The sequence below is a fragment of the Telopea speciosissima genome, chromosome 8 (genome assembly GCF_018873765.1).
Source record: "Telopea speciosissima isolate NSW1024214 ecotype Mountain lineage chromosome 8, Tspe_v1, whole genome shotgun sequence".
Lineage (NCBI taxonomy): Eukaryota > Viridiplantae > Streptophyta > Magnoliopsida > Proteales > Proteaceae > Telopea > Telopea speciosissima.
In genome coordinates this window covers 57,611,309-57,634,673 of record NC_057923.1, presented here as the reverse complement: position 1 = coordinate 57,634,673, position 23,365 = coordinate 57,611,309, and the positions used below count along the sequence as shown (strand labels likewise).

The 23,365-nt window shown below is 38.3% G+C and overlaps 4 protein-coding genes across 4 annotated transcripts; 1 reads left to right on the top strand and 3 right to left on the bottom strand.

The window, feature by feature from the left end:
- Window positions 1-2,975: 2,975 nt before the first annotated feature.
- On the top strand, window positions 2,976-3,341 carry LOC122672477 (uncharacterized mitochondrial protein AtMg00810-like). Its single transcript, XM_043869942.1, has one exon. The coding sequence runs from the start codon at window positions 2,976-2,978 to the stop codon at window positions 3,339-3,341; it is 366 nt and encodes a 121-aa protein (XP_043725877.1).
- Window positions 3,342-4,376: 1,035 nt separating this feature from the next.
- Window positions 4,377-5,843, bottom strand: LOC122670947. Its single transcript, XM_043867998.1, has one exon. The coding sequence runs from the start codon at window positions 5,666-5,668 to the stop codon at window positions 4,547-4,549; it is 1,122 nt and encodes a 373-aa protein (XP_043723933.1). The 5' UTR covers window positions 5,669-5,843; the 3' UTR covers window positions 4,377-4,546.
- A 9,973-nt stretch (window positions 5,844-15,816) lies between these two features.
- Window positions 15,817-16,962, bottom strand: LOC122672476. Its single transcript, XM_043869941.1, has one exon. The coding sequence runs from the start codon at window positions 16,960-16,962 to the stop codon at window positions 15,817-15,819; it is 1,146 nt and encodes a 381-aa protein (XP_043725876.1).
- A 4,170-nt stretch (window positions 16,963-21,132) lies between these two features.
- LOC122670669 lies at window positions 21,133-22,854 on the bottom strand. Its single transcript, XM_043867629.1, has 2 exons — window positions 22,285-22,854; window positions 21,133-21,234 (listed from the first exon to the last, which is right to left on the bottom strand). Exon 1 carries the CDS (start codon window positions 22,772-22,774, stop codon window positions 22,295-22,297), a length of 480 nt encoding a protein of 159 aa, XP_043723564.1. The 5' UTR covers window positions 22,775-22,854; the 3' UTR covers window positions 21,133-21,234; window positions 22,285-22,294.
- Between the last annotated feature and the right edge of the window lie 511 nt (window positions 22,855-23,365).

Genomic DNA, 23,365 nt, shown 5'->3' with positions numbered 1-23,365 from the left:
CACAAATGCAGAATCAATGGAAGTAGTTGGCTGTTATGAGCTTCTTGGGCAGCTTGGGACCAGAATTTGATTCAGTTTGCTCTCAGATCCTTGGTGGTGACAAGGTACCCTCGCTTGCAGACACTTTTTCTAGGGTTTTTTCGTGTATCCCGAGACACTACATGAAACTCTAGCACAGTTGATAGCACTGCCCTTGTGAGTAGTGGTCGTGCAGGAAGCCGTGGTCCTACGAAGCATCCCACACCTGTTGTTCCTTCCTCAGCCAGTGCTCCAAGCTTGGCTGATAAATCTGAGAAACCTGGTCTGATGAGAGCATGTCACCATTGTGGTAAACCTGGCCATATTTAGTATTTTTGTTGGAAGCTACATGTCAAACCACCGTAGTCCAAGACAGCCAACACTGCTAGCACCAGCAGCCCTTTTGTGCCTATGGAGGAGCATCGTGTGACTTTGACTATGACAGAGGAGGAGTATGCTAGGTACAGCCAGGGAAAGAAATCTCAGAAGACTCCTTCCACTGCTACTTTTGTCCAAACAGGTAATGCCACTACGTGCTTCTCCACCTCTAGGCCCTGGATTATTGATTCTGGAGCGTCTGATCATATGTCTGGGATGTCAGATATCTTTTCCTCTTTGCATACCACTTCTTTTGTTGTTACCCTTGCTAATGGTTCCTTTGCTATAGTCAAGGGTCGGCACTGTTCAGCCTACTTCTACCATTTCGTTATCTTTCGTTCTATATTTGCCTAAATTCCCATTTAACCTTTTGTCTGTTAGCCATCACCAAGACTTATAACTGTTCTATAACCTTTTTCCCTGATGGTTGTGTATTTCAGGATCTCCAGACGAAGAAGGCGATTGGTAGAGGTAGGGTATCGGGGGGGCTATATCTTTTTGAGGACACGCCTTCTATTGCCTGTTCGAGTACATTATCCCCTCACCAGATACATTGTCGGTTGGGACATCCCTCTTTACAGAGTTTGCAGAAACTTTATCCTAGTTTTTGTTCTCTTTCAGTTTTAGATTGAGTCTTGTCAGTTTGGAAAACTCCACTGTGTGAGTTATTCCCCTAGAGTAAATAAACAGGTCAGTGACCCTTTTTCTTTGGTTCATTCTGATGTATGGGGTCCTTGTCCTATAACATCCAACTTTGGGTTTAAGTATTTTGTTACTTTTGTTGATGACTACTCTCGTGTTACATGGTTATATTTACTGAAATTTCGGTCTAAATTGTTTTCTGACTTTTCCACATTTGTTGTTGAAATAAGAAATCAGTTTGGTTGTTATATTAATTTTGCGTAGTGACAATGCACAAGAATACTTTTCTACTCCATTTAATGTTTTCATGACCACTCATGGTATTATTCATCAGTCTTTTTGTCCCGACACACCACAACAAAATGATGTGGCAGAACAGAAGAATCGCCATTTGATGGAGGTTACTCAGTCCCTTCTTTTTGAAATGAAGGTGACTAAATCCTTTTGGGCGGATACCGTTTTGACTACATGTTATCTCATCAATCGAATGCCCTCTTTACTGTTGAAGGGTGGTATTCCTCATTCCGACCCTTTATTTCATTTGCCCCCATGTGTTTTTGGGTGTGTTCGTTTTATTTGGGATCACACCCCTGGGTTATCCAAACTTGATCCTAAATCTCTTAAATGTATTTTTGTTGACTACTCCTGTGTTCAGAAGGGGTATCGGTATTATTCTCCCACTCTTCGAAAATATTTTATTACTGCTGATGTCTTTTTCTTTGAGCATCAGTCATATTCGGATACACGGGTTATTTCCTCTAATTTAGATGAGGATATTCCCATTTATGTTATTCATTCTCCTATGCCTGTGCCTGTTTCCCCTGCTCCTATGCTGGTACCTCCTCCACCTGTTTCTGTCCCTATGTGAGTTCGGCCTGAGGTTCGCAATGTTTATAGTTGTCTTCCAAGGGAAGAAGTTGCTGCCCCTATTGACCCTCTATCTGCTGCCACGTCTTTGCAGTTTGAAGATTCTGCACCAGTCCATGTTCTTCCACCTTCAAATTTGGATCTTCCCATTGCTCAGCGCAAAGGTAAGCGTCGTTGTGTTCGCCACCCTCTTTCTACTCATGTTTCCTATTCTGGTTTGTCTACTTCCTTTTGCGCTTGTCTGTCTACTGTTGAATCTCATCCTATTCCTAAGACCATTGCAGAGGCATTATCTAGTTCTGGCTGGAGAACAGCTATGGAGGAGGAATTGCAGGCATTGGAACATAACCAGACTTGGGATCTTGTTCCTTTGCCGCCTGGGAAATCTGCTATAGGCTGTCGATAGGTTTATGTTGTCAAGGTTCATGTAGATGGCTCTCTTGCTTGCCTAAAGGCCCTCCTGGTGGCCAAGGGCTATGCACAGGTTTATGGGGTGGATTATTCCGATACCTTTTCTCCCGTTGCTAAACATACTTCTGTTCGGGTCTTGATCTCTCTTACAACCACCCATCAGTGGCCATTGCACCAATGAGATGTGAAGAATGCGTTCCTTCATGGTGACCTACAGGAGGTGTACATGGAGTAACCTCCCGGGTTTGTTGCTCAGGAGGAATCTGGCTTTGTTTGTAAACTGAAGAACTCCTTATATGGTTTGAAACAGTCTCCCAGAGCCTAGTTTGGTCGTTTCACAAAAGTAGTTCTTGAGTTTGGCCTATCTCGATGTAACATTGATTACTCTCTCTTTTATCGAAGGACCAACATAGGCAGAATTTTCCTTGTGGTGTATGTGGATGATATATTGACTAACTGGAGATGACTCTGAAGGAATTAAGAGTTTGAAATCTCATTTACAACAGAGGTTTCAAACTAAGGATTTGGGGAAGTTAAACTATTTCCTAGGTGTTGAAGTGGCTCGGTCCAAGAAGGGTATATCCATATCACAACAGAAATACACTCTTGACCTACTTACAGAGACTGGGATGCTAGGGTGTAGATCTCTTGATAACCCGATGGATCCTAATGTCAAACTTGTTGCCGAAGAGGGAGATGTTCTTGATGATCCAGAGCAATATAGAAGACTTGTTGGGAAGTTCAACTATTTGACGTTCACCAGACCCGATATTGCTTTCCCAGTAAGTGTTGTGAGACAATTTTTGCCATCTCCTTGGACTCCTCATTGGGATGTTGTTATACGAGTTTTGAGATACCTCAAAAAGGCTCCAAGGCGTGGATTAGTATATGCTAGTCATGGACATGGGAGAGTCGAAGGGTTCTCAGATGTAGATTGGGCTGGATCACCTGTTGATAGGAGATCAACTACAGGTTATTATGTGTTTATGGGAGGTAACCTTGTCTCCTGGAAGAGCAAGAAATAGAGTGTAGTGGCTAGATCAAGTGCAGAGTCAAAATATCGAGCCATGGCACATGCAACTTCTGAACTGGTTTGGCTGAAAATGTTGTTGACTGAGCTTGGGTTTGAGGACTCCTCACCAATGCAACTATGGTGTGATAACCAAATAGCAATACATATTGCCTTCAAACCCAATGTTTCATGAAAGAACCAAACATATTGAGGTAGACTGTCACTTTATTCGAGAAAAACTTCAGCAGGGAATAATCTCTACAAAGCAAGTCAAGATAGGAGAGCAACTTGTAGACATCTTTACTAAGTCATTAGGAAGTGGGAGGGTTGACTATATTTGTAACAAGCTGGGCATGATTGATATATATGCTCCAGCTTCAGGGGGAGTGTTGAGAGGATAAATATTCCCTCTCGGCATTAGCATCAAGCCTTTGGTGTTAATCCCAAGAGATCTCCTCTCCTTTATTGTTTTTGTTGTTTCTTTCCACTTTTACCCCTCTATTGTAAACCCTCTTTATAGGAAAGAAATCGCAGCCCTCTCATCTAACGAGAAGACTGCTCTTTGGCCTTACACTCTCATCTCTTCTCCTCATTCTTCCTCCTCTCTTCCTTCTCTATTTTCTGCTTTATTTACAGTGAGGAAAGACATGTATAGCTTAGTCCTCAAATCATGAATGACTTTGAATAGAGCCGACTGGATAGAAAGGATTCAATGGCAGACCCCATTTATTTGGTATAAGGCTAAGTTGATGTTGTTGTTGTTGTTGTTGCTGTTGCTGTTTCCCATTTCCAGTGGACCATGTTCCATGATCTACATTACCCAAGGATTACCGAAACATAAACTGTTAAAGCTCCGTTTGTTTCATCATCAAATAGCCGGAAAAACAAAATATACTGTAACATCAAATTTTCCATTGTTCATTTTTAAGTTTGTAAAATTTTCATGGGGAAAACTTTTACAGGGCTGACGTATCATTCTCAACAAAGATCTAACATAAGTAATTGTGGTCGGTGTATCTCTTCTACATATCCCATGTAAAGTTTACACGGAAACAAATGGAGCCTAACTATCAATTGAAGAGAATCTTACCTGTAGACAAAGAAAGCAAGTAAATAACCTAGACATTTACATGGCCAAGTATCATCATGTATAAAAGTGCAAATACCTGTTAAAATTGTAAGGACAAATTCTGCAAATCACTAATCCCATTTTGCAAGTCATCCCATGTTACGTTTGTACTCCTTTAACAGCTGAGGTAGCTCCTGCTGATACTTCCTAACAAATTTTTCCAAGAACTTATCTTCATTCAATATCAGTGCAGTACTAATACTTTGTTTCTTCATCAAACCCCGGGAGAGAAGAACTTGAATAACAGAATACCTTGGAACAGTTCTCTTCTCCATGCTAAGAAGCAAAATGACTGGCATACGGGCAACTTCTGCTGCTGTCAAACTCTGTTTGTTCATGAAGAAATCCAATCGCATTCTAAGCATTTTCTCTGAGCGAGTCAAACACTGGGGTTGTTTTCTAAACATGCAGAGAATCTCATCCTCCGACCATCCAAAACTCCTAAAAATCTCCCATTTCGCTTCCAAAATAGTCTTCTTCATCTGTGCCAGTGTGCGGACGGCATGGATAAACATCAAACTCGAGGGGTCAAACCCCATTTCCTTGGCTTGCGAGACAACCTCATTAAACTGAGGTTGTTTCCAAGTAAGTAATTGAGGCGCTAACATAATTAGTTTCAAAATTCTAGATTCTGGCACCCCCTCATTTCGCAAAATCTCAATATTAGGTTTCATTACTCTTTGAATCCCCTTAATCCACCTTAACCGACTCAAGACCACAACAACATTCTTATTATCGTGAAGGAAACTCTTAAGGAATTCAATGGAAGGAACAATTTGGTTTTCCAAACTGACACTCGCCAGCAAGCTTGAGTCATTGCAGAAGATCTTCCCAAGGTCGGGGCCTGAAATCCCCATATTAGAGAAAAATTCAATCTTGGGTTCCAAAATTTTCTTAGGATCGGCAGAGAGTACTTTTGGGTCCTTGCTGATTATCTTTGAGATATAGGGTTGGGTTAATCCATAACTGTTGAGCAGGGCGAGAACCGAGTCTGCTTTTGTGGTGGATTTCATGTTAAACCTTTGGGAGACTTTAAAAGCAGATTCTTCGGTTAACCCACATCTGTTTATGAGATAATCAACCGTGAGAGACGGTTGTTCTGTGGCATTTGAGCTAAACCTAAGAGATGAGTTTCGATTGGGAAGCAGAAATGTTGATAAATTACCAAACAACTTCATATTATTAAGTTTTCTGCTACAGAAGCTAAACATTCTGGGAGTGTTAAGAGTAGAATGACTTACAAGGGTTTTTAATCGAACAGGTTCCAAGCAAGGCAAGCATGGACTTCCCAATCTCCTCTCGTCTTCTCAGTGACATGAGCAGGCGTGAAGCTGAAACCTAAGGATTTGAATTTTGTACCGGAACCTGCTCAAAGTTAAACGTAATCAAATCCGGTCTAAATGTTCCTTCTGGTTCTACCCAATTTTGCTCCAACAAAAAAAATTGGATGGGAAGGGGAGGGGGATTGAGAGAGATAATAAGGTGGATGGTTCACGAAGATCTAAAGATAAAAGTGCATGGAACAATTTCAACTATAGTGATATGTAGGGAATGATGTGGATTAATCATGTGTTCAATTTCATACTCATAGATGCCTTTTCATTTCCATCAGATTTTTTAAAACTTTATCTTGCCGGTCTAAGGGTGTCAATTTTTTGTTTTTTTTTTCAGTTCATCTGATTAAAATCGAATAAAAAAAATCTAGATCGAATCGAACCGTTTTCGATCTAGTTTCATTTTGGATTTCTTGAAACCAGGGTTTAAGGTATTGATATGACGGAATTGTATCGCCCATTTCGGATGATATGTACCAGTTTTGCAGGTAATTGATCTCGATACTTGCATGTTGTACCAATGAGGTTTGGAGAATAGTATAAATCTATATGGGATTCACATTGTTAGAATCGAAGAGAGTGTCAGTGTGGGCCTTATTATTTATTATGTGAGAGAGGTATATTGAAATTTGCACAAGGGCACCACATGCTTTATTTTCCCTTAACCTATTTTCTCTTTAACCGTTTAAGATGTTTGGTTTAATTCAGCTGATGCTGCAGCCACTATGATTTGAGAATTATAGAGATTTCATATTTCAATTTCTCCTCCCCATATAGATATAACCCTTTGATTAGCATGAGAAAGGGTAATTTGACGTGTCTAGTAGAGTAAAAGAGTTCATGATAAGACAAGGAGTCCTGTCACAAGGATACATCACTAGTGATGAAGGAAAGGAATTCATCCTTTTCCGTTGGCAAAGGAAAACTTAATCTGAGTTGGGATAGAAAAGAAAATTTTTCTATTTTTTTTTATTTGAGAAGAGAGATAGACACATAATCAATCATTGTATCATCATAGTTTTTTGTCATATGACACAATGATTGATTTATGTATCAATCTCTCTCTCCTCAAAATCAAAAAAAATAAAATTGAACTTTTTCTTTCCTTTTCTATCTATTTCTTGCCAACAAAACATAGCCTCAGGCTAATGTCTCGAATACATACAAGAATAGAAAAAAACATTTTTGAAAAAAAAATAATATATATATATATATATATATATATATATATAAAGTCATTACTTTATTTTTATCCATTTCTTGCATTCCAAACATAGCCTTAATGACATGAAAAAGGAAACCATGCATTGCCCAAAGCACAAAGCAAGGCCGAGGGTGACCTTGAGAGCGCAAGAGGATTAAAGTGAAACAAAGAACATAGAACCAAGACTCTAGTGTTGATAAAGAATGGATTATATAATCTGAGAGTAGCTAGAAAATTGGCAGAATTGATGAACAGTTCTAGTAATATAAGATATGATAACAGACTGAAGTGATTTAAACAAGTCCTGCCATCAAAATGTGGAGAACAGTTCTCATGATCAGCAATGGAACTCCACTTGCTGCAGCTAATTCACTAGTCCTTCAAGACTCTGTCTCCCCACAATATGAATGAATTTTCAGATTGTTTTAATCCTTGAGATGCTTGAGAAAGCACCAGCTTCCATTATTTGGGGTGACCATTCTCCAGTGGAACTCCACTTGCTGAAATTAATTCAGAAGTTCTTCAATACCTGTCTCCACAATATGACTCTGAACTTTCAGATTGCTTTTTTCCTTGAGATGCTTGAGAAAGCCCCAGCTTCCAATTATTTGGGGTGACCATTCTCCAGCGAATTCATATTGAGATTCTGCAAAAAAATTGAAGCTTCATCATTTCAATGTATCAAGCCAAACCCAACTTGTCTTGTTTTTGGGTAGAAAGAGCCATCACATTAAGCTATCCACTCTCCAGGAGGAGAAGCCCCAAAAATTGCCTAGGGAAGGTCACTTGAGACTTGAGAGGTTTGTTGAGAAAACTCTTTTCAACAGACAGAGTTCAATGCATAATGACTAAATTTGAACACTATTGTCAAAGGATGAATTGCCTAGGGTTGGGAGTTTTATTGGCAAAACTCTTCTCAACAGACCAAGTTCATTGCATAACAACTGAACTTAGACATTATTTTCAATGGATGAAATTAGACTTTTCAAAAAGTTATCCACTACAAAGCATCCAAACCGGATAACAAATCAAATAAACCTCAAATTTATTTTTTTTTATTTGAGAAGAGAGATAGACACATAATCAATCATTGTATCATCATAGTTTTTTGTCATATGACACAATGATTGATTTATGTATCAATCTCTCTCTCCTCAAAATAAAAAAAAATAAAATTGAACTTTTTCTTTCCTTTTCTATCTATTTCTTGCCAACAAAACATAGCCTCAGGCTAATGTCTCGAATACATACAAGAATAGAAAAAAACATTTTTGAAAAAAAAATAATATATATATATATATATATATATAAAGTCATTACTTTATTTTTATCCATTTCTTGCATTCCAAACATAGCCTTAATGACATGAAAAAGGAAACCATGCATTGCCCAAAGCACAAAGCAAGGCCGAGGGTGACCTTGAGAGCGCAAGAGGATTAAAGTGAAACAAAGAACATAGAACCAAGACTCTAGTGTTGATAAAGAATGGATTATATAATCTGAGAGTAGCTAGAAAATTGGCAGAATTGATGAACAGTTCTAGTAATATAAGATATGATAACAGACTGAAGTGATTTAAACAAGTCCTGCCATCAAAATGTGGAGAACAGTTCTCATGATCAGCAATGGAACTCCACTTGCTGCAGCTAATTCACTAGTCCTTCAAGACTCTGTCTCCCCACAATATGAATGAATTTTCAGATTGTTTTAATCCTTGAGATGCTTGAGAAAGCACCAGCTTCCATTATTTGGGGTGACCATTCTCCAGTGGAACTCCACTTGCTGAAATTAATTCAGAAGTTCTTCAATACCTGTCTCCACAATATGACTCTGAACTTTCAGATTGCTTTTTTCCTTGAGAAAGCCCCAGCTTCCAATTATTTGGGGTGACCATTCTCCAGCGAATTCATATTGAGATTCTGCAAAAAAATTGAAGCTTCATCATTTCAATGTATCAAGCCAAACCCAACTTGTCTTGTTTTTGGGTAGAAAGAGCCATCACATTAAGCTATCCACTCTCCAGGAGGAGAAGCCCCAAAAATTGCCTAGGGAAGGTCACTTGAGACTTGAGAGGTTTGTTGAGAAAACTCTTTTCAACAGACAGAGTTCAATGCATAATGACTAAATTTGAACACTATTGTCAAAGGATGAATTGCCTAGGGTTGGGAGTTTTATTGGCAAAACTCTTCTCAACAGACCAAGTTCATTGCATAACAACTGAACTTAGACATTATTTTCAATGGATGAAATTAGACTTTTCAAAAAGTTATCCACTACAAAGCATCCAAACCGGATAACAAATCAAATAAACCTCAAATTTAGGCAGCAAAGGAATATTCATATATTGAAAACCCAAAAGCTTAATACCCAAGAAGTAAGATCCAACACAGTTTTGAGGTTTAAGATTTGACTTCAACCCTGATAAAGAAATTAATCCAGATTCCTGGAGTAAGCGGGGGGATCCACCCCCTCAAAAAAATAAAAAAAGATAAACATTCTGTTTCTTCCTTGTTACTACAGAAAGGGAGCTTAAATATTATCGGATGTCTTCTAACCTCTAGGCTCTAGTGTATCTTTCAGAAATTTCCAAAAGAAAAATTCGATCATTGGCAGAATTCTCCCAAAAATTAGAGCCTAATTTTCCATATCCAATTTCAACCATTAGTCCTGGAAGAACCCAAAAAAAGTTGGAAACTAACACCTAGGAAAGGCGCAAATGGAACTTCTTGCAATTATCAACTTGAGGGTTGAATTTTTAAGAATTTCTCTAACTACATCATTTGAGAAAATAGATTTCAACTTCTTTAAATCCCATTCACCAGACCCCTAAGATAGTCTAAAGGATGGGAGGGAAGGAATCCAGCCATCCAGGGGTCATTCTATATATCAACCACCCAACCATTACCTGGATTACAACAAATTATGTTCCTTAAGACTAGAATCACCAAGTAGTACCAGTCAATGTATGTAAAGCAATTATAGGGCAAGTTTCCCTCAAAGGGAAAAAAAAAAAAGGGGGGACAAATTCCTAGACCTACTAGATAAAAAAAAAAGAAAAAAGATTCTCCAACCTAATTTCAGTAAGGCTCCAGCTTGTTTCAACAGGGGGGAAAATCTGGGAAGAAAATGGTGGTATTCTTTGTCATTTGTCTATTTTTTGGATTGTTTATGACAATGAAGCATATTTAGGTTTTTCATTGAGTGAGGAAAAGAATCCATCCAATGGGATTGGTGTCTTCCATGGATGGCAATTACATCCTTGACCAAGATACCACCATTTTTTTCAGAAAACAACATTCACAGAAATAACTTGGAAGTTATTGTCCAAAATTTTAATTGCGTTTTAGTTACAATTTCTGATTTTTGTAGCCCTATAAAATTTCCTATAAAATATTTTCTGTTGATTCAACCAGAGCCTAACAGACTCAAGTTACTGAGAAGGATGAAAAGTTGGAGACTGCAAGGCATGTGATTTATTCCAATTTCCAACCATGCGATTGGCTAGAAGCAACTATGGAGCTTGGGTTGTTTGGATGACCGATAAAAAGGGTCTACTCTGAACTAAGATACTATTTTCAAACAGCAAATATATTTTTTTCTAGGCCCTGCTTTATGAGTAAAGACAATATAAAGTATACACATATTGACAGAAATCTAATTTGTTATACTAAAATCATTTGCAATCTTTGAACAAAAAAAAATCTGAAATGACTAGAAACATGATTGCCCTCAAAGCTCCCTGTGCAGAGTAATCGAGTAAAAGTTTGAATTCCTAGCCACAACACTTTCATGAATTCTGGTCAACTAAGACTATACTGGATTTAACTTGATCATACACAATCTTGGTCACACAAGATCACATTTATAGTACACATCAGAGTATGCTCATCAGATGTGATAAGAGTTGCAAGCCCTTATGAATATCTATCATTTTATTTATTATTTTCTTCCATGACATGGGTCTTCAGTGCATGACTCTTTTTTTTTTTTTTTTATTACAGTGGAAAATGTGTTTTCTTTCCTCCATGGAACAGAGGAATGTCATGGTTTTTCCAAGGGAAGTCTCAGATGACTGAGTAGATGTCTGAACCTGATCAATGCAGGTTGGGGCTACACTTGCTGCCTTCAATTTGGCCCAATCTGCACTCAAATGGGCCATTAAAGGAACCAAACTTGGAATGAGTAAATAGTATTCAATTCCCTCCTTAACTAGAACTTCTCCTAAATTAAAAACCATAAAATAACCATGTAGGCTCCGTTTGGGTGCAAGGGGAATTAAAGGGAAGGGAAGGGAAATTTTTCAAACCTAAAAAAAAAACTTTTGTAATCATTACCCCATGTGATTGTATAACCTTAAATTTCTTACCATATCTAGTAAAGATACATTTTAGATGTAATATTTATTTTACATTTTAAACCAAAGGGAAATGGGTGCAAAGTAAAGTGAAATTTAATAACCAAATATAGAATGATTTGAAGTTAGATATATTGTCACATGGTGTCACATGGGGTAATGATGAAAAAAGTTCCATTTTTAAGTATGAAAATTTCACTTCGCTTCCCTTTATTTCCCCTTGCAACCAAACGGAGCCGTAAGGTTTTCTCCGGTCTGATCAGACATCACAAATGCAAATTAAGGTTTCTCTAATATGATCAAGCATCTTACTGATAAACGATTAATATAGATTTCCTTTCCCTTTCAAATGATACAGCACCAAGATCATATTCACAGCAACCAGCGGATGGTACAGCCATGATAACCAGTCAGGAAAAAACAATATTTTTACACCCATATATTTTGGGTTAAATGCTTCTAAACCTCCTAGCTTCTTACATGATTTTGCTCAAATTTTACCTAAATTTGTACTCAGCAAAACAATATGCATTCAGCATAGAAGAAACATTTTCAACTTTGGATAGATCTTCATTCTACATAACCATTATTCAATATTCCAATTCAAGTAGGCACAGTTGGTTAACAAGGCAGCAAAACCAAAAATAAATAATTGCATACTTCCTGATGCCTAGCCCGAAACGCAAACTTGGATGAAATATGAAAGAAAATAACCATAGTTGCCACGTTATGGAAACTTGGCTGAAACAGTAAACTTTGCAACTACTCTAATATAGAGTTACCATTCTGCAAATCAAAGGGAAGAAAATGTGGTGTAGGCCCTAGCATGGCCCAACTGTGTCTCAACCCAACCTCTAAAGGCCTAATTTGATGGGCACTTTGAGAATGAACTAGCCAGTTACAAACAACCCAAGTCCACATAGGCCAATACAGCAAGCCATTATGTCCGAGTAGAAAATGACCTTTGAGATACTTTAGAGGGTCTTTTCAGTAATTTTTTGTAATTCTAAATATGCTTAGGGAAAAAAATTGGATTATTAATATGAAATCAAAATCAGTACTTAATTAGTTGAATCTGGATTTGGGTTTATGTTTTGACTGTCTCAAATGGTATATTACTCTTGGGAAAATTTTCTAAGTTTTTAAGGTCATAAATGAATCTCCCTAATAAGAATGAATCTGGAAAAGAGACTTATGGAATTTTATTATTTCTCAGCAGAAAATATGCTCTGTTGAAGTTCAGTAGACCTCCTAGACTGTTGAACAGACCCACCCCAACTGGTTGAGTTTCGTCTGAGTTTTTTTCTAGTCACAGGTTCCCCCTGCATCAACATTAGAAATACACATGCAAAAAAGAAAGAAGAAGAGGGTTTACAGAGATAGATAAAAAAGGGGGGGGGGGGGCAGGTGAAGGGATGAAGGGAGAGAGAGGACAAAGAAAGAAGAAGAAGAAAATAAAACTACAGAGCAGCAGCTTCTAGCAAGATAACTGTGATGTCTGATCCAGAGTGAGAAAGAAAGGGAGAAAGGAGAAGAAGAAAAAGAAAATAAGAAAAATGGAAAACTAAGATGCAAAAGGAGACGAAGAGCAAGAGACAGACCCCTAAGCATTGGGACACCTTTGTTTAACCTTTTTGATTGAAATCATAGCAGAGAAAAGAGGCAATAGAAATGAATGTCAATGAAAGGTTTTACCCTGTTTTCTTTGTCACATGCATTTTTCTCCGTAGAGAAGCAAAAAGTCATTCTGAATCCACTATTCAAGGGTTGTGCATGCTCCTCACTATAATATATCCAAACTAAGCGCGCTTACAGAATGTTATTGATTAGAGGGGTGAAACTGCAACCTAGAAAAGGAGTTTGGAGGGATATCTAAAAGAATCTAAACCGCAGCCCATTATTTATGCTTTCTTGAGCAAGGGCACCTTATTGCATTCTCAGTGAACAGCACTGAGAGCACAAAAGTTTCACCAAAAACATAAGATAATCATGATCCACATCATCACCAACAACATAATATAATCATGAACCGCATCAATCACTGAAAGATTCAAAACTCCTCACAAAGCTTCAACCATACAGGTAAGCAGTTATCACACTCAATTATGAAGGCCAATGAATGTAAGAAGCAAAACATGAAAAAAGCTCATGATACTCATTACACCAGACTCCACCGCCTTCACCATAGTTTCTGCAGAATGAGCATCTGTACTTGAGTAGCAATTTATTGGAGAAGTATTTTTCCATTCAAATATCAGAGTATTTTCAAAGGAGTAGCTAGGTCAAAGATCTGCGTGGGCGAGCCTTGGCGCAACGGTTAAGCTGCGCTACTGCAACCATCAGGTTGCGGGTTTGAAACATGCAAACAGCCTCTCAGCGAAGCGGGGGTAAGGTTGCGTACATTTGCCCCTCCCAGACCCTGCAGTAGTGGGAGCCTCATGCACTGGGATACCCTGTTTTTTTTTAGCTGGATCAGAGAGGCCTAGGCAATTAAATATGTATTTTCTCTGAAGCTAAGCAAGAACTGTTGGCCATAATCATACTACCAACAACATTCCACTAATGATTGATTTTATACTTTAGCTGAAAGATAAGGTCCTCCTGAGTTGATGATGCACAAAACTGAATGAGGGCTGATTTTTCTGGTTGGATGTGGAAACTAAACTAAGACACTCATGGGGCCTCAGCAAAAATGTAGTTTTGGGTGGGCCAATCTCTCTAGTCCTGGTTTTGAGTTATATCTCTCGAGGTTATGTTGGAAACATGAGAAATGGTAATGATAGAAACTTGAAGTTTTGGAGGTGTAAGTGACTTAAACTAGTTTAGAATTTTGTTTCCATGCCCAAATGAACATCCCTAGCAAAGTAAAAAAGAAATTTGACTCTCAAGATTTGATCAACTCACACATATAAGATTATGGTTCAAAAAGGGAATCCAGAAATTAGAGTATCATCTTGAAGTCGATAATCCAGAACGTGCTTGAGAGTATATGTTTCATTTTTAATGAGATTTCTAAGGAGATAGTCATCAATCACGTGCATTGTTTCCTAATCAGGACTCTTTCCTGGTTGCAGACTGGCTGTGGATGTTACACAATAATTGAAACCAGAAAGATCTTTTGTGCAATTATTCCTTCCGTGGATGCTTTCCAAAACACAAATGATGATTTCTCATAAAAGCTGAACTTCGAAGATACTGGCTTGCCTAGTTGTAAAGTCTGTAGGGCTTCATACCCTAGAATTGGGTTCAAGTCCTGTCTTTAACTGCTAACAATCAATATGTTACCTGCTCGCTAATGTCCTCCCATTCATTCAGGAAAATGTAAAGATTTGATTTAGAACTTTCTTCAGGTTTAGATCCTAAGACCCTGATAGAAAGAGTTCATAGATATTAAGCAAAATGTACGGGATTGTTTCCTGACAGAGTTTAAGATCCTTGAATCAGTTAACTAACGTTTAAGTGCTTAGAGGGTTTAGCAAAAGCAGGAGCATCTTAGAGTAGCACACTGGGGCAGATAACCATGACAAGGTAGGCAGACATCTTCTGCCCATCTGAGTTCCATGAGATTATTGTGAATACAGCTTAGCAGTTCACGTATGAAAATCCTCTTCAGTATAACTGCATTGGAGATTGGCCTAGACATGATCAAACATCTTTTGGAGCATTAACATTTATTGGATAGTATAATCAAATTTAGCCTACCACGTCCTACCTTCAAAGCATTTCTCAATACTGTACATGTAGTCATGAAGTCATCATATTTCAGCTCTTGTGTTTCAAAAGTATATATTGAAAACAAAAGTACATTTATTAACCTGAGTAAAGTTTTGGCTTTCAACTTGTCTTTAAGACCATTCTTTAAAATACAAAGCTGTTTTCCTGTCCTCATAAGTTTTCTATAACAGCATACAACTCAAAATTATTTCATACAATCTCTCCAGTAAATAGAAAATTAGGTTGTACAGGGGGAAAAACAAATTGAAGACAAAATTTTCAAATCTGCAACAAAAATGACAAGAAAACGCACCTTTGTTACCTCCATATTTAGGCATGATTTCAGATCATAAAACAATTTAACAGACATCATATACTATCTGTTAGGCTGCTCCTGTAATTCATTTGTCAATTTTGGAAGAGTTCTCTTCAAAAGGTGAAATGACCTAGGTTGATTTTCAAGTGAAACCTCTCCACCGTAACTTTTAATTCTCAACTTATTCTGAGGTACCCATCTTTATTTTGATATGATATCAAGTTCCCCAATGTTTCTGCACAGTAACTAAGAATTTCACTATTTCTTTGCTGGGTCATGCTCCATTATCCATCATTATCCACCAATTAGGGAGAACTTAAAACAATAACCTTTACTTGAGAAGAATGCGAACGTATACTTATAAAACAAAAACATTTACATGAGCATCATCAAACAAGAAAATGTAGATACTTTCTCAAAAGTGTGAAGTGAACATTCTACAAGTTATCATCCCTGCTGCCTTCCTCAGACCCAGTTTCTGGTCTGGGCGATTCTGTCATACTTTTGTACGATTTCAACAGTTCAGGTAGTTCCTTCTCGTACTTCATTACAAATTTCTTCAAGAACTTAACTTCATTCATCTTCAGTACCTTGCCCAATCTTTCTTTCTCGAACAGACCCTTGGAGGAAAGAACTCCAAGAACAAGACACTTTGGAATAACTTTCTTCTCCAAACTTTGGTGTAAAAGTTCTGAATTCTCGACAATATCAACAGCTGTCCAATCCAATTTGTTCATATAGAAATTCAAATGGGTCCTGATAATATTCTCAGAACGAGTCAAATAACCAGGTTGCTTTCTGAACAGAGAGAGAATCTCATTCTCCAACCATCCAAAACTCCTGAAAACCTCCAATTTCGCTTCCCAGGTAGGCTTATTCATCTGTGCAAATGCTTGGAATCCCTGAACAAACAGGGAACTTGAGGTGTCAAAACCCATTTGCTTGGTTTGCAGTAGCTTCTCCTTAAACCGGCTAGCTTTCCAAGTTAACAACTGAGGTCGTCGTAATATTAGCTCTGAAAGGATGGAATCAGGTAAGCCCTGTTCGCGCAAGATCTCAATATTTGGACCCATTAACTCAGGGACCCCCTTCAGCAATCTCAAGCGACCCAGAATGACAGCCATATCTTCATCGCTGTGAATGAAATTCTTAAGGAAGTTGACCAAAGGGATAACATGGTCCTCCAAGCTGCAATCCAAAATGCTTGGGTCCCTGCAGAGGATATTTGCAAGATTGGGACCTGAAATCCCCATTTTAGAGAAAAATTCTAATTTGGGTTGTAAGGTATTGTCGGGATCAGCAAAGAGCAGTGATGGGTACATGGTAATGAGCTTTGAGATTTGGGGTTTGGGCAATTCATAGGTGTCAAAGAGTGCAAGGACTGTCTCAGATCTGCTGGTGCTGTTGGTTCTGATAAAAGCCTTTTGAAAGGCTTCAAGAGATAAATCTGGGGACAATCCAGAAGGTTGGATTTTGGCATTTGAGATGGATCTTAGAGATGGGTCTTGAAGAATAGGGATATTGGTTGATGAATCACTGCCCACTATGATCTGCAGTAGTTTCTTGCAAAATGAACGAAACATTTGAGGCTTCAACGATATGAAAGCGATCGACGACTTACAGGGATTCCTGGACGGTTTTCAAATCATGTTTTCCAGAATCAGTCTAACATCTTCAGGCACAAACATCTTCAAGAACCATTTTGAGTTATGTCCGAGCCTTGCCCTATACTGCATTTCTTCAACAGGGAAAAACCACGGTCAGGGTTTAAAAATCTCGGAATCCGATCCGGATCTAGATCGATTCCCGATCAAAATCGGACCAACCAGAATTAGGGTTAACTTGGCTGGTTCGAATCCAAATAGAGGGCATATGAGACATCTTACAAGGGTGTGTTATATTAATTTGTGTCTTATGAGGGGTGTCACCATGCAATTTTGAAATTAAGTTAACTTTGTGCAAATCTTCTACCCTTTCATATCGTCGCATGGCCATGGATCCTCATAAAGCGATGGCGCGGAATATGGAATTGGTGCTATCCCATATTTTTCCTTTTGTTTCACCAATAATTTCAAGTGACTAGAGAGGACTGGTAGTCAATTTTACATTTGACTACAAGGCAAATTTCTTGGTTAATTTTAGTGACATAATGGCTTACCTTCTCAAGTATGTTCATGCATCTTTTGTAGTTCTGAATTTTTCAATGTTTTATTTTATGTGCTCCAATTTCAAGAGCGAAAAGATGTTCCAAAGTTATAAAAGCGAAACAAGTACCACTAAAATGCGAAATTTATTGGAAAAATACAAAGGATGGGGGATACTTAAATATCCTTAGTAACTTATAATCCTTCTAACAAAAGTAGGTCTCTCTCTCTCTCAATCCTTGAATTCACATTCTAAAAAACGATTTGTATATAATGTAATTCAAATGCTTGATACCATGATCTAATGGATCAAATGTCGAAGATGCTTCTTTGTTATCCACCCTCTTGACCGATAGATGTCTGTGTGATGGAATGAATATCATGAATGGTGGAGAGAGTGTTTTCGACTTTAACTAGTAGAAGGAGAGAAATAATGATCATGGATGGGTAAACAAGTGCACCCTTATGGCCTAGTGAAGGAAAACTTTCTCCTTGTTTTTAACCCAACAAAAAATAAAAAATCCACTAAAGCAAGCTTATCTTAATGGCCCTAGCATATTTGCCATGTAGCATGTTGAATGAGAAAACAAGTGGCCAAAAAAAAAAAAAAAACAAAATTGATTGCTGAGAGGATGCATAGGCCTACCAATGGGGTTCATGGACATACATGGAAGGTAAGTGTATGTATGATAGGGCATATTGATTTCGGTTTCACACTTGACCACTCTGGACATTGACTTGTCTATCCAAGACATCGACCCATATATCTACAACAACAACAAACACAGCCTTATCCCAACTTAATGGGGTAGGTTACATGGATCCAAACAAAAAAAATCGGGCATACTGAGGTCTAAAAGGGGGGGGGGGATAAAGAGATAGGGAAAAGAGGAATGAGGAATGAAATGAGAAATACAAAAATGAAAAATGACAAATGAAAGATGTAACATAAAAGGAAAAATGAAATATGTAAGAGGAATGAGGCACAGCCCAATAAGTCAGGATAATCTTAGGTAAATGAGGTTTGCTACATGGATCCTTACCCTCCAATAGGTTCTATCCAAGGTCATATTTGGTACAAGACCGAGACTATGCATGTCCTCCCTCACAACTTCTCCTATCAACCCATCTATCTAATGTTAAGAATTGCCACATCCTCCTATTGTATGACAGAACTAAGAGTCCCTGCAAAGGAGATTACCCTTGCTCCACCCATCAAGATAAGCATCCCTTAATGATCTACACAATTTTGCCATATGACTAGATGATCTGGCAATTCCAAGCACTAGAGACAGTAACGGTCAAGATAAGCAACTAGCCAAAGTTCAGATTCAAACTCAACCATATACTCTCCTGTGTATTGGTATGCATCCACATGTATATGCGCACACCTACAAACTCTTTAAGTCTTGATCCAAATCAAGATCAAGGTCAATCAACTTCAGTTCCTCATTGTAAAAGCATCAGTCCTTCCCCACCATGTGATGAGATCTGGTCTAATTCCTTCATTAGGCATCCTTTCAAACAATCTCAAGCTGTTTCCAAATCACTCCATTCCAGACCCATTAATGAACATATTATAAATGCAACCATCTCCTCAGAAATGGCTTTGTTTCCTCTGCGAGACCCAGAGCCTCTGCAATAAGAATTACCTGTCTAGTTGCACAGCTCTCCAGACTGAACAGAACCATAGCTGATCCAGGTCGCCAAGGATGAAATTGCTTTGGCCGCATGACCCCTTCCCACTACTCTGACCGTTAGTTCTTCATTATCTTTGACCAATGTGTTGAGGTTTAAATCCACAGGGAGCAACAAGAAATATGCTGGACATGCTTCTGTTTTATTGGTGAATGGAAGTCCAAAGTCAGGGTATGCCAACATTAAGGCAGACTCAACATCTTCCAAGCACACACACAGAGAGCAAAGAACCTCCTGCAGAACTATATGTGCAGTCAAGTGAAAACATTCTCATACACAGAAGGATAGATGGACAGACCTCAACTGGTAGGAATTTGACAACATTATCCACTCAACTTCTCTGATTGTCCCTGTATGGCTCCTCACGTTCTTCTATGGTCAAGAAGCAATAAACATAATAACACTAAAAGAAGAAGGATTCATAAAGCTGAATCATCCTACAGCACATGTCTAGTTTTTTTTAGGTCCCTTCCTATGCCATGCAAAGAGGTAATCAATGAAGGAAGATGTCTTGAAAGGAACTAAGAAAGAACAGTGAATAAAACCCTGAGGCAGGGCTGAAGCTATTAATAACTTATTGATCTATTGATCCATACGGGAGAGGGAAAAGGAGTGAATTCTATTGGTTGCTTTCTGATGACTATGGTTCATGATTGCAATGGTTTGAAATGGAAACCCAGTAACTATCCCGTAACCTACAGAAACAGCCACTCAGACCAGATAATCTTAAGATTACAAAGTATCCTAGCTACCAATGTGGAGTTAGCCCCATTGAGGGACAGTGAAAATTAGAGTCAGGTATGAATAAAACTAAATTAAAATTCTTCTTGAAAAGGTAAGTATATAAAAAATTAGACAACAAATAAGCAAAATGTGACAATGTGCTGGCTCTGGGATGAAAGTTGTCTTGTCGACAGTTTGGCGTCGCAGGATGTAATTTCCTGGAGCGTAATCATCATGGCATAGATATAGAAATCATGGAGTGCGGTAGACTTGAAATCAAATTGTTCTCAGAATGGCAGGGAAACGGCACCAATCCGAATGTGGTAACTTTACTTCCATGTGATTACCACACACAAAAAAAAAACTTTACTTCCATGTTATCATCTTGCCACATCACTGGCATAGTTGATAAGGATGGGAGTATTTCTATACATGAGAATAAACTTCTCACAGTATTGATCCTGGATTCGAACAATATAAATGCAAAAATTATGTTGTGGTAGAAATACTAAAGCAGTGAGATATTTTATTGAGGAAATGCCACAAGCCCTTATAGTGAGGATATGGGGATTTCTACTGACTTCTTAGTAGACAAAATGTAAACATCCATTAGAAACGTTAAAAAAAAATAAAAGAAGAAAAAGAACTAGCAGAGTTTCCATCTAAGCACAATTTGGAAGACTGGGTTCTACATCGTTGTTCAACCAGTCCTAACAGTGAGGATATGGAGATCTCTACTGATTTCTAGTAGACAAAATGTAAACATCCATTAGAAATGTTCAGCAAGCACAATTTGGAAGACTTGGGTTCTACATCTTTGTTCAACGAGACATTCTGAAGCTGGGAAGCAGGAAGATGTAGAATGAAACCAACATGACCTACGATCTATGTCGCAGCTTTGTTAAGTAGAGTAGAACATGAAGCTTTGTCAGTGGGCACAGGTCCCACAATGAAACCAGCATAATATACGATGTGCTAAATATCATATTGAAAGCAATTATGTTTCCCCAGTTTCAAGGTTCAAGCTACTAAGTTTTGTGAAGATAAAGAAAGTTGTTTAGAAGGCTAACACAGTGGAAAGATTAATGTAGGAAAATCACCTTCAACACCACTTTTATTCCAAATGATGAATCATTTCAGCTCAGAGATTGTTTCCACCATGGCTCTCCTGATAGAAAACAACCCTTTGAAAATATATTGTGTGAATAATTGAACCCAGATATCATTTCTATTTGCTACCATAGTAGAGGTTCTTTCACCAAAATTGCCAACCATCAAATTCTTAAGCCTCCCAACAAACCCAAAACAAAAAAAAACCTTTTAAACAATGGTTGTTTGATTGTATCTATACACTGGCATCAATAAAACAAACCAATTATGGAATTAAATAAGTGAGAATAAAACAATTTTATAATGATCTCAAGCACCACAATTTCCTTCAGGATGTCTCAAGGCTGTCCCTATGATTTCAATTTTTTTTTATTTAGACAAGGAACTAAGGACAATAAAGTATCTCTTACATTGGTCTAAAGCAACAATTAGTTGCCTAATCACCAAAAACCCCATGACTGTGCTGTGAAACATCTGTTTTTATTTCTCAAGAAACTTGTCAATGTAAGCGATCTAAAAATCAAGCTAACATATCCAGGGACTCTTGAAACTTGCCAGAAAGAATGAGAGAGGAAGCTTTTAATGAGAAAGCTATGCCTTTCTCCAAAGTCCAACCAAAATCTCTTACTGTACCATACACAAGACAACAAGTATGGTACAGTAGCTGGTTAGACAAGGTTTGACTGAACATCGATTTTGTTTCCCACAAAGAGATTGAAAGCAACCAAAATAGACCTCAACAGCAGCTGAATCTCCAAAAACATGACAATTGAAACTTGAAGTTCTCCCCACCTCAGATTCTTCAGTGATTTTCTTTTTCTGTTTCCTCAACATCCATCTTTCTTATTTCAGTTGGGAATTTTCAGCCTATATAGAAGATTGTAAAGCCCTGAAATCGATACTAATTGCTTAGGACCACCTTCTTCCTAAATCAGAATCTCCTAATACTGTCCATTTCAAAAGATTCAAATTCGGAACAACAAAATCTGCCATAAAAGTAATCGAATGGTTCATAATTGATGTTAAAACCAAATTCATACTATTTGACATTGTTTCTTATTTGGGTTTCTTCAAAAATCAAAATTTAGGGCATTTAAGAACCACAAAATGGCCAAAGAAATTCATAACTGCACATCGAATCAAATATCCGTTTCTTCAATCAAAGAACAGCATCATCTCCCATAAACAATAATTTTTTAATCCTTACATCGATTCCCAAAAAAACAACTAGTTACATGTATTACCAGCCACGATCTCTATCTTTACGTTCGCGCTCCACCTGTTGCTTCTGCTTCTCAACAAGCTTATCAATGGCAGACTGAACAGAATCTCTACCCGCAATAATCAATCTGGTGATGACCTCAGGGTCCCTCTCAAACCGGGCTTCTTCGAATTCCTTCCGAGCGTTCTCTCTCAGAACATCTCGCCACAAGACACCACGAGAATCAGGCCAGACAAAGAATCGAGTAGCTCTTAAGACGTCTCTGTAGAGACTAAGAGCCTCTCTTCGTGTGCTGGTGAGGCGACGACGAGCTAAAAGCACGTCTTCTTCGTCATCGACGCTATTCTTGTCTTTCTTCACCAAGTGCCTCTCTAAGAGCTCTTCCAATGTGTCTGGGCCGTTGTGTAGAAGCTGACGACGAGTTGCAGGGTTGCATCTGATGGTGTTGACGGCCATGAGAACAGCGAATTTTCGCCATTTCTCAGCCCTAATTGCCATTTTCTCCCGATCACGGACTCTTCAGGTTTGGGGAAGTTGGAAAAGGCATGAACCAGAACCACCTCTCCATTTTAATTTTCTTCTCCTCCGCATCTCCAATTCTCCCCCATTGAGTATAGCTCGGTTCTTTTACCAAAACAAAAAAAAAAAAAAGAGTATAGCTCGGTTCTCTCTCATTGTTCCCATTGGCTTCTTTCTATACACGTGTCAATTATTTGAGCTATGTAGACAGTAGAGGTATAACGCGATGGTGTTGGCAGTTCGTTGGATAGATCCTACATGAGTTCTACTGGATGATCACATGTCAAAAATAGATGATTCAAATAATCATATAGAAAGAACACCATCCGATTGTGCAGCGCACTCTACCCCTACACCCATACATAAGGGCGCACAAAATGATCGCCAACCACATACATAGTCATTTCCATCTTTTCATAGGATGCAACTGTCATTTTGTGAGCCCCTGTGTCTAGGCACAGGGCAGCATGTGTTGTGCGACTAGGGGGTGGTATTCTCTTTCCCTAATTTTTATTCAAAAAAAACCAATCACATAACCCATCATGAAAAGTAATGAATCCTAGGGAAAAA

Bases quoted from the DNA above. Each gene is read 5' to 3' on its own strand.
- LOC122672477 (XM_043869942.1), top strand. From the start codon at position 2,976: ATGGATCCTAATGTCAAACTTGTTGCCGAAGAGGGAGATGTTCTTGAT.
- LOC122670947 (XM_043867998.1), bottom strand. From the start codon at position 5,668: ATGTTTAGCTTCTGTAGCAGAAAACTTAATAATATGAAGTTGTTTGGT.
- LOC122670669 (XM_043867629.1), bottom strand. From the start codon at position 22,774: ATGGCAATTAGGGCTGAGAAATGGCGAAAATTCGCTGTTCTCATGGCC.
- LOC122672476 (XM_043869941.1), bottom strand. From the start codon at position 16,962: ATGTTTCGTTCATTTTGCAAGAAACTACTGCAGATCATAGTGGGCAGT.